The 9,648-nt window shown below is 61.1% G+C and overlaps 7 protein-coding genes across 7 annotated transcripts in view; 3 read left to right on the forward strand and 4 right to left on the reverse strand.

Annotated features, from left to right (window-relative positions):
* Positions 1-120: 120 nt before the first annotated feature.
* RHTO_01263 (PRELI/MSF1 domain protein) lies at positions 121-1,035 on the forward strand (the record flags this gene model as incomplete). Its single annotated transcript, XM_016414946.1, has 2 exons — positions 121-324; positions 388-1,035. The coding sequence occupies 2 exons, from the start codon at positions 121-123 to the stop codon at positions 1,033-1,035; spliced, it is 852 nt and encodes a 283-aa protein (XP_016273167.1).
* Positions 1,036-1,337: 302 nt separating this feature from the next.
* RHTO_01264 (Ras GTPase) lies at positions 1,338-2,363 on the reverse strand (the record flags this gene model as incomplete). The annotated part of the gene is made up of 5 exons (XM_016414947.1): positions 1,338-1,414; positions 1,472-1,743; positions 1,933-2,007; positions 2,086-2,104; positions 2,279-2,363. The coding sequence occupies 5 exons, from the start codon at positions 2,361-2,363 to the stop codon at positions 1,338-1,340; spliced, it is 528 nt and encodes a 175-aa protein (XP_016273168.1).
* Positions 2,364-3,110: 747 nt separating this feature from the next.
* On the reverse strand, positions 3,111-4,275 carry RHTO_01265 (NADH dehydrogenase (ubiquinone) Fe-S protein 3; the record flags this gene model as incomplete). Its single annotated transcript, XM_016414948.1, has 6 exons — positions 3,111-3,114; positions 3,170-3,282; positions 3,341-3,439; positions 3,497-3,617; positions 3,676-4,075; positions 4,143-4,275. 6 exons carry the CDS (start codon positions 4,273-4,275, stop codon positions 3,111-3,113), a joined length of 870 nt encoding a protein of 289 aa, XP_016273169.1.
* A 101-nt stretch (positions 4,276-4,376) lies between these two features.
* Positions 4,377-6,380, forward strand: RHTO_01266 (phosphatidylinositol glycan, class W; the record flags this gene model as incomplete). The annotated part of the gene is made up of 8 exons (XM_016414949.1): positions 4,377-4,466; positions 4,537-4,947; positions 5,008-5,208; positions 5,264-5,396; positions 5,478-5,582; positions 5,643-5,839; positions 5,985-6,176; positions 6,234-6,380. 8 exons carry the CDS (start codon positions 4,377-4,379, stop codon positions 6,378-6,380), a joined length of 1,476 nt encoding a protein of 491 aa, XP_016273170.1.
* A 157-nt stretch (positions 6,381-6,537) lies between these two features.
* Positions 6,538-7,046, reverse strand: RHTO_01267 (mitochondrial ribosomal protein subunit L51; the record flags this gene model as incomplete). Its single annotated transcript, XM_016414950.1, has 2 exons — positions 6,538-6,728; positions 6,797-7,046. 2 exons carry the CDS (start codon positions 7,044-7,046, stop codon positions 6,538-6,540), a joined length of 441 nt encoding a protein of 146 aa, XP_016273171.1.
* Positions 7,047-7,202: 156 nt separating this feature from the next.
* On the forward strand, positions 7,203-9,347 carry RHTO_01268 (uncharacterized protein; the record flags this gene model as incomplete). The annotated part of the gene is made up of 8 exons (XM_016414951.1): positions 7,203-7,215; positions 7,279-7,474; positions 7,612-7,723; positions 7,794-7,992; positions 8,080-8,214; positions 8,274-8,477; positions 8,535-9,032; positions 9,118-9,347. The coding sequence occupies 8 exons, from the start codon at positions 7,203-7,205 to the stop codon at positions 9,345-9,347; spliced, it is 1,587 nt and encodes a 528-aa protein (XP_016273172.1).
* A 225-nt stretch (positions 9,348-9,572) lies between these two features.
* The window catches only part of RHTO_01269 (uncharacterized protein), a gene marked incomplete at both ends in the record, with an annotated part of 1,235 nt that continues 1,159 nt past the window's right edge, over positions 9,573-9,648 (reverse strand). Inside the window, one exon of the mRNA XM_016414952.1 lies at positions 9,573-9,586. Coding sequence (XP_016273173.1) covers positions 9,573-9,586 — 14 coding nt within the window. The remainder of the gene's footprint in view (positions 9,587-9,648) is intronic.

Raw genomic sequence — 9,648 nt, forward strand, 5'->3', positions numbered from 1 at the left:
TCCGAGTGCCGTCACCCGCTCTCCTCGACCCTCAACGACACACAGACGCCAGGCGAAGCATTCCAATCCGTCTGAACTGCACTTCGACATTCCTGCTCGCTCCCAACGAACCGCCTCGGAATGGTCGCCCTGTTCACCACCGCCTTCCACTTCAGCTTCCCTTGGCCGGCCCAAGTCTACGCCGTGATCAACAAGTACCCGAACCCGCTCGCGCCGCACGTCATCACGATGGACGTTGTAGATCGGAGCGTCTTGCCGGACGGGACGGTGCGGAGTGAGCGGATTATCGGGATTCGACAGGATAGCCCGCGGTGGATCAGGAGGGTGCGTTGCGCTCGCTTTCCAGGGTTGAGGTTCTCGCAAGCTGACGAGATGATTCGTACGCAGATTCTCGGCGCGCCAGACATCACCTACGCCCGCGAAGTCTCCTTCATAGTCCCCGCCTCCGTCGCCAGTCCCTCGACACCCGATCTCTCCCCTTCCCTCACGCTTCTCGAACCTCCAAAACTCCTCATGGCATCAACCAACCTCTCACTCTCGACCCTCCTCCAATGCCGCGAAACGATCTCGTACATCCCCCATCCGTGGCCGTTCCTCCCCGCTCCTACTCGGCGACAATTCGCTCCGCAGCTGAGCGTGCGGGACGAGCGGATGAACGCAGAGGACGGCGGAGAGTTGCCCGATGAAGACGATGACGACGGGAACGAGCCCTATCCCTCAGCGAAGGACACGGATCACCCCCTCTCGCACCCGACAATGCCGCCTACGACCCTCTTCTCCCAATCCGCACTCATCTTCTCAACAGGCGTCATCGCAGCAGACCATTACCCACCCTACGGCGTCGCGCCAGATTGTACCGTCAAGCCCGAGACGTTCCCGCCTGGCGCGACTTACCCTCAGCGAGCGGCGGGCAAGAAGGTCGAGGATTTCTCGAAATCGAGGTTTGAGCAGAACGCGTCGGGCGGACGGGCGGCGATGGAGTGGGCCGCGGGCAAGTTGTGGAGGGATATCGAGACGCCTGACGGAGGCGAGTAGACTCGGAATAGACTTGCGCGTCCTCCCCGCTCGTTCCAGGCGTTGGTCGTGATGAGAGACTGCTTTGCGTGGATGCCGAGATGGAGGAGAGCCGGAGGCGGGTATATAACTGCTGAGAGAGGGATAGAGAGAGGAAAGCGGAGTCTAGGGTCCGGGGCTGCTCGAGTTGAAGGAAAGGCGAAGCAGCGTGGGAGAGGGGCACTGACAGTACATGAAAGGAATGAGAAGTATCGACAGCGTATGCGGTACTGTATGGACAACAAAGCTGCTGGCGAGGGGAAAGCGAAGGGGCGGAGCGGGGTTCAGAGGATCGAGCATTTCCGCGGCTTCTTCTTCTTCTTGACCGGGTTTGCCGTCGAGCCACCTCTTTGTTGCTCGACTGTGGGAAGAGCAGTCAGCACAGAAGCCTCCACTCGCGAGAGGGAAGGGGACGCACTCATCCGCACAGCCGTGCAGTAAACCTCCTCCAAGTTCTCCCTCGTCTTCGCACTCGTCTCGACGAACCCGCACCCCAACCTCCTCGCCAACTCCTCCCCATGCCGCGTCTCGACCTCGCGTTCGTGCACCCGGTCAATCTTGTTCCCGACGAGCACGATCGGGACCCGGTTCGAGTCTTTCACCCGTGCGATTTGGCGGCAGAACTTTTCGACGCTGTCGAAGGAGGCGCGGGAGGTGGTGGAATACACGACGAGGAAACCTTCGCCCTCCCTGTGTACGCGGACGAAGAAAAGCGTCAGTTCTCAGGCTTGAGAACAGTAAACAGTCTCTCAAGCGGACGCACCGTATCCATTGATCCCGCAGCGCAGTGTACTCCTCTGTGGATGTACTCGATCAAGAATCAGCTCGCTGTCTTCCGACAGGACAGAGCGAAGCCGAACATCCTCCTCGACAACTCACCTTGCCCAGCCGTATCGAGGATCTCCAGCAAGTACGTCTGTCCATCGATATTCGCCGTCGTCCGGTACGAGTCCTCTGTATGGACGAGTTGACGGAGGGAGCGAGAGTCAGCCAAGGCCTGTTTGATTGAGGAGGACGGCGGGGTGCACGCACCGATGGTGGGGTCGTACGTCTGCAGGTCGACGTTGCACGGTCAGCGTAGGCTCAAAGGTTACTCGTGAGTCCGCTAGGAGGAACGTACCTCGACTGCACGCGCAAGGAGCGACGAGAGAGCCGTTCGTTAGCCTCCAGTCCTCCAAGTCCTCCCTCGACGGCCGACACCTCTCGAACGGAACGCCAGACACACCAAAGTAGTTCATCGCAACCCTCAGACTGATAGCCGTCTTCCCCACGCCTCCCTCGCCCAGCATGACCAGCTTGACCGTGTTCATCTTGAGTCCCTAGTTTGTGTGAGAGGTTGCCGAGTACGCGTTCGTTCGGTGCGGGAGTTGGCTCTGAAAGGTGAGAGACAGATGTGTGTCTGTTTCGGCGTGCGGCGGAGTCTACCGGTGAGGGATCGACAGGACTGGCGATGAGGGGACGAGGACGAGGAGCGGGTGAAGCGGGGGTCGTCCGACCGGTTGGAGAGGCTCTTGAACGCTTCTGTTGTCACGTGTAGGCGAGTCTAACGCAGCCTTTGCGAGCTATCGAAGCACGTAGCGGCGAGAGCAAGGTGTGAGGAGGAAGCGAAGGGACGAAGTTCCTCTCCGCCGACAACGCCGCCGGCAACTGCGGCGGTTCTTTCGAGAGATGCTTGCTTGTGCTTCACGAGGACGAGAGCAGAGCGAAGCCCACGCCAAAAGGGAGCGCGAGCCAGCGAAAGCCAGCCAGTTCCCGCTCCTCCTCCCTCCCCCCTCTTCGCACCGTGACAAAGCGAGTGACCGGCGACCTCTGGAGCCTCCGCATCGAGAAAAGATGCTGCGAGTGTCAGAACCGGCGAAAGAGTCGCGCCGAGATCGCACACCCCGCGGACAGAACCGCACTAATCCTCGCCTCCTGTGTCGGTGCGGTGCGGATCAAGGCGAAGGGGCAAAAGGGCAGTTGCAGGGAAATGGCGCTGCTGCTGGGTTGAAAGATCCGTCGTACAAGTCTACAGGGTGGTGCGCGAAGGCGGGCGGGATGCGGTATAAGGGGGCGTTTTACCTGCGCAAAGGGAGAGGTCAGCGAGAGGCGGTGGGAAAGGCGGCGCGGGAGGCACTTCTTGGTCGCCTCCGACTTCTTCTCCTCGTTTGCCTTGCCCTCGTCCTTCGGTGGCTGGAGAACAAACTGCGGTGCGCGGGCGTCGATGCCGGTGCCGGTTCCCTCCCAGGGCTGTGCGACGCAAACATCAGTTTGAGCGGGACTGACCAAGTTGAGACCGCAAGCGCACCGATGTCGCGCCCTCAAAGTTGCGGAACGCCTGCGAGAGCTGCAAAGGCTCCGAGACGACACGCTTCTTCTCCTCGTCGTAGCGAACCTCGGTGTAGCCCTGCAAGTTTGCCAGCCATCAGCCAGCGTCCGCGTGCCAGAACCGTTGGGCACGCACGGTCAAGGGGAAGTCCTTGCGGAGCGGGTGGCCCTCGAAGCCGTAGTCGGTGAGGATGCGGCGGAGGTCAGGGTGGCCGGTGAAGTAGATGCCGTACATGTCCCACGCCTCGCGCTCATACCTGTGAGCAAAAGCGTCAGCTCCTTGAGATCGTGCTGGAGGATAGCGGGCGAACTGACCAGTCTGCGCCGCGGAAGATCTTGACGATCGAGGGGACGGGCGAGGTCTCGTCGGCGTAGGTCTTGACGCGGATGCGGGACTGGTGGCGGACGGAGAGGAGGTGGTAGACGACCTCGAAGCGCTTTCCCCTCGTCGGATAGTCTGCACCGCAGATGTCCATGACCTGCTTGAACTGGGTGTTGGTGTGGTCGCGGAGGAAGTACATGACGGGGACGATGGCCGAGGGCGCGACGTAGAGGGTCAACTCGTCCTTGTAGACGCTCGTCTGCTGCATGAACTTTGGCAGCGACGCCATGATCCACGCGCCGTACTCTTGCAGCTGGGCAGAGTACGGCTGGAAGTGCTCGACCGGGTTGCGACCCGCAGGCTCCGCGTAGGGCGACTCCTTACCCGTCGGGACTGTGTGTGTGAGTCTGTCAGTCCCCGCGTCCTTCCCATCCAGGCAGAGAGCCGTGCGACGACGCACTCTGCGAGCGAATGGCCGACGTCTCGATGGGGCGGGCGGCGGCGGCGCGGGCGCGAGCGACAGCGCAGGCGGGGCGGGATGATGCCCGCGAGGCAGCAGAGAGCAGGCGAGTCGCCACCCGAGGAGCAGCCATCCTTGTGTGAGCGGGTGAGGACCAAGGACCAGCCGATGCCTCTCTGCCATCGACGACGACCTCGAGTTGGCTTCGACAGCGCAGGGCGGGGCTAGCGACGCATGGGATACAAGGAGGACAAGGTCGCCTTTGTGTCGCACGCGACAGGCGGGTCCGTAACACACATCAACCTCGTCTGCGCGACCGCCCTCGTCCGTTCCCGCTTCCATCGCCTTTACTTCCTCGACACTGGAGCTGATGGGTACTTGCCTTCGTCCGCAGACCACCTATGCCCTGTGGACCGTCGCACAGAGGCGAATGCTGTCCAAGCTGCCGTCGAACTCGCTCAAAACGCCTATCCTCGAGGTCCTCATCCTCGTCCTCCCCCTCCTGCTCGCCCTCACCCTCTTCTCCGCCCGCCCACTCCTCCTCAATGCCATCCTCATTCTCCTCACCCTCGCCTGGCACCTCCAGCCAACCCCTCTCGGCTCTCCACCGCTCTCTCCCAAACTCGAAAAGTCCCGCCGACACTCTCGGATGCCCTCCCAGATCGACTTGAAGCCCTTCTCGAGACCGTTCGTCACCAGTTACAGGGCTATCATGATGGTCATGACGGTTTTGTGTATCTTGGCGGTCGACTTTCCCGTCTTCCCGCGCGAGTTTGCGAAAGCAGAGACTTGGGGAACTTCGCTCGTGCGTCCTGCTCCTCCTCGCTTCTCTCCTCAGGCCTGCAAACTCACCTCGAGTGCATAGATGGACCTCGGCGTCGGATCATTCGTCTTCTCCCTCGGCCTCGTCTCCGCCCTCCCTCTCCTCCGCTCACACTCTTCGTCGCCATCCGCTCGCACACGCCGCTCGTACTTCTCCTCCGTCTTCCGCTCGATCCGGAAGTGTCTGCCCCTCGTCGCGCTGGGCATAGTCAGGGTAGTGATGGTCAAAGGCGTCGACTACCCCGTTCGTCCTTCCCTCATCTCTTCTCGCTGCCCGAGAACTGACAAAGGCACAACAGGAACACGTAACGGAGTACGGCGTACACTGGAATTTCTTCTTCACGCTTGCGTTGTTGCCGGTCTTCGGGACTGCGCTGGAAGGGCTGGCGGGGAAGGTGGATATGCATGTTGTCGGGTTGGCTGTGGGAGTTGGTGCGTGCCCGTTTGCCCCGCTCAGTTGTGGCTCGCTCAGGTCGAGCGCATGCACTGATAGAAAGGGTCGAATGGCCACAGTCCACCAACTCGCGCTGAGCTGGACGCCTCTCCAGCACTGGGCGCTTGAAGCTTCCCGCACGACGCTCATCTCGCAGAACAAAGAAGGAATCGTCTCATTCCCCGGTTCGTCCTCTCCCTTCTCTCTTGCCTACGCTCGTGAGCTGACTAGTTGGGCTGGAGCAGGCTATCTCTCAATCTACCTCCTCGGCCTCGCAACAGGCCTCTACACCCTTCCCCCTTCACCAACATTCTTCTCCCTCCACACGCATTCTCCCTCCGACGCCTCGTCAGCGGAGAAACGCGAGTGGGAGAGAAAGAGGGAGAAGAGTAGGACGATCAGTAAGCCGGGAAAGTTGGCGGAGTGGATTGGGAGCGCGGCGGTGTGTTGGTGGGGGGTTTATTGGGTGATGGCGTGGGTGGTCAAAGGAGAGGAGGGGGTAGGGGGAGTGTCAAGGAGGTTGGTGAGTTTCTTGCTTTCTCTTCGTCTCGCTCGACAAGCGGGAGCTGATGCAATGGTGCGCGCAGGCGAACCTCCCCTACGTCCTCTGGACAGTCGCCTTCAACACCTCCTTCATCTTTGCCTACCTTATGATCCACCTCGCCGTCGCCTCTTCCTCCTCCTCTCCTTCCTCTCCCGCAACCGCCTCAAACCTAGCGAGCAAGAGTCCAGCCATCTTCCACGCCATCAACCAGAACGGTCTCGTCGTCTTCCTCGTCGTGCGTCCCTTTCTTCCCTCTTGCTCAGACACAGCTCACGGACAAGAGCGGACACAGGCCAACCTCCTCACGGGCTTGATCAACGTCCTCCTTCCGACTATGTACATGCGCGACTCCATTGCTGTGGTCGTGCTTGTGGGGTATGCGGCGGTGGTGGTGGGGGTTGCGTGGGCGTTGAGGGGGAGGAGGGTGAAGGTTTCGTAGCGAGTTCGAGGAGGAGAGGTGGAAGAGCTTGTTGTACACCCGCGTCTCTCGCCGGGCAGCAGCATGTGCGAGAAGAGTGCAAAGGGAGATGCAGGTAATCGTACAAACACACGAAACGCCAACCGTTCCTCTCGCTCTACCCCCCTCCTGACCGCCTTCACGCCGCCTGCCGCACCTCATCATGGAACGCGCTCCAAACGCCCCTGACACTCTCCGTCGTACTGACCACTCCAGGTCGCTTGATCGAGACGATCTTTTGGCCGGACGAGTCGAGCAAGAGTTGGGCTTTGGCGAGGATCGAGTTCGGGGGTAGGTTGCGGACGCAGATTTCCTTTGTTCGGCCGTTGTCTGCCGTCGCATGCAATCCATAGTCAGTTTGGCGGAGCGCACGAGGGAGCAGGACGGGCGTAACGCACTGTAGACGCCCCTCAAAACCGGATGCTTTGCCTCCCTCCGCTCGACCACGACCTCGACGCCAGGGTACCTCCGCGCGATGTCGACCGGCAATCCCTGACCGATAAAGTCCCTCATGCCGCGGTTCGAGCCTTGGATCTCCGAGTACTGGACGACGAGCTTCTTGCAGGGGAGGATGAAGGCGGAGCGCGAGGAGGGCGCGGTTGAGGGCAGGGGCGCCGAGAGCGACGAGCGCAGGATACGAGGGGACATTGTGGAGTCGATTTAGGCCTGCACTGTGCTCCCCCGCGCGTGGTGAGGCGGAGTTGGCGATGAGGGTCGAGGAGAAGGAGAGCGAGCGAGCGATGAGAGCGAACCACACGCTGCTCTCGCTTGGATTGGGCTGGAAAGGGCTGTGCTAGGCTCAGGATGGCACGCAGCAGTGCGTACGACCCACCAGTCCAAGTCCCACCGCGGAACTCACCCTCCCCCTCCCGCTCCACAGCATCTCGCGACCCGGCATCAACATCGCCCACAGCGCACTCGAAACAGCGCTCGCACCCGCGCAAGAGGTCCCACTCACAGGCGCACGCGCAGCCGGACCATCTGGTGCACTTGGCAGAGGCGGTAGACGAGTCGAAGGTTGTTTCGCCCAGGATCACGCAGGAGGACAGGCAGAAGGTCAGGGTCGTCGTCGAGAGGTGAGTGGCGCGTCTCCGAGAGTGTGGGGCGTTGTGTCGGGTTGGCGGGGTTTGGAAACAGTCTTTGCTGACAATCCGAACTTTCTGCATGCCTTCCACTTCACGCCGAACCTCCTGCTCTGAATCCCTCGACACAGCCTTGCACCCGCCACCCTCCTCGAACAGCAACTCACGGTGCCCACCGCGCCGAAAACTCTGCATGACGCGCTCAGCGACACAGTCGACCTTCTTCCCATCTCCGTCCTGCGGGTGCGTCGTTCCCTTTCCCAGTTTTCTCCCCCCATGGTCTTTCCTTGCTGACGAGAGACTTCTTCGACAGGCCTGTCTGAACGAATCATGTACCTCAGCCCTCCTGTCCTCCGCCATGGCGCTCGACGCAGATGCCGACACGAACGCCCGACTTTTGAACGATGTCGACGAGTTCCAGCGGGTTGTTGGGGGCGTCTTGGACGAGCTGGAGAGGAGGTATGAGGAGAAGGAGGGGAAGGGGAAGGTCAAGAAGGAGGAAGATGTGGAAGGTGCGTTTCGGCGTGTCGAGCTGTTTAATGTCGGCCTTTCTCGGGAAGACAAGCTGACTTTTAGGCTACGACGATGTTCTCGCGCAGATGACTCCTTCGCAGCCGACCAACCACCCAGCAAGATACGCAAGTACATGCTGCACCGCACCCTCGCGAACGGGATCGACCTCTTCACTTCCGCCGCGGTTCTTTCCGACGCTGACCTCGAAGCGCTCTCCCGCGGTGCGTCTCACCGCTCTCAGACCCATCTCCTGCGCTCGCCTGACGAATGTGCTCCGCAGTCGACGACACCGACCTGATCGCCGTCCACCCAACTTCCTCCTCTGCTTCCTCCGCTCCTCCCGCCCCGCCTCTCGGCTCCTCCAACCCTCGCCCTCTACCTTCCAGCACCGAAGTCGCACGAACAACTGCGCCTGCTCAGAGAGTAGGGATGGCACCTGGATTGTGGGGCAAAGAGGGGGACGAGTACCGGAGGGTGTTCGATCGTGAGTCCGCCGCCTACTTTCTTCGTCTTCTCCACCGCTGACGGAATGGGTGGACAGCTTTGAACCCGACTCGACGCCCAACGACCCTCCTCTCCTACCCCTCCCCCTTCCTCTCCTCCCTCGCACCAACGCACGACTCCTCATCCGGTGCGACAGAACCCTACACACGCAGCGCGAGTCGCGCACTAAGCGAGCTCCGTACTCGACGATGGGAGGAAAAGGCGCTTAGGATCGAGTCTGTGGTCGAGTTTAGCGAGGAGGAAAAGAGCGTGCTGAGGGAGTTTGGGGTGGAGCGGCCGGAGGAGTTGCTTGGATCGCTCGAAGGCGGGGAAGGGGAGGATGTGTGGAGCGTCTTGGAACGGAACGCGGAGAGGATCGTCAGGTTGGGACGGGCGGGAGTGAGGAGGACGAGGAGGGCGTTGCGGGCGCGGCAAGGCGGGAGTGCGAGCGGGGAGAAACGCAAGACGGTGAAGAGTGAAAAGGATGTGAAGAATGTGAAGGAGGAAGATGAGGAGGAAGAGGGTGCGGAGGCAACGGAGGCGGAAAAGGCGGAAGGTGCGTTGACACTTCCCTCTATCGTTACTCTGCGCTACCAAAGGCAAGAGGTACTGATCAAAGGTGGCGTGTTTGTCACGCACAGCCCACACCCTCCTTCAATCGCTCGTCTCGCTCATCGCGCGGCTCCCTCTCTCCGCCTCCTCCGATCGTCCGCGCATGCTCCCTCCACAATCTCTCCTCCGCTCACTCACCCCGCTCCTCGCCGCCTGGAGTACGAAAGAAGCGTCGTACGATGGGACGCTGGATGTGGGGAACGACAGGGCGGTCAGGCTGGGCGAGCGAGCGGTGGGTGAGGTCGAGATAATTGTCTGAGGAGGAAGAGGCGAGCGGTACTGGAGGCAGCGAGTGTTGCAACGGATTTCCATCGACAAGTCGAGCATTCGCCGTTGCGCCTGCCTCCTCTCGCTGAATCTCTTGCGCCCGCTTCCTCTCCCTCCGAAGCACTCTCGCTGGGAATGCTCGCTCGCTCTTCCGTACTCGCCTAGCTCTCCGGACCAACGATGCAGGAGGGAGTAGAAGCGAGGCTAAGCTTGCAGGTCAAGTATGCAGAGCTAAGCTACTCGAGAAGAAGACAGGCGATGCGAAAGAAAGGGAAAGGAAAGGGTAAAATGCG

The sequence above is a fragment of the Rhodotorula toruloides genome (genome assembly GCF_000320785.1).
Source record: "Rhodotorula toruloides NP11 unplaced genomic scaffold Scaffold12, whole genome shotgun sequence".
In the NCBI taxonomy this organism is placed as follows: domain Eukaryota; kingdom Fungi; phylum Basidiomycota; class Microbotryomycetes; order Sporidiobolales; family Sporidiobolaceae; genus Rhodotorula; species Rhodotorula toruloides.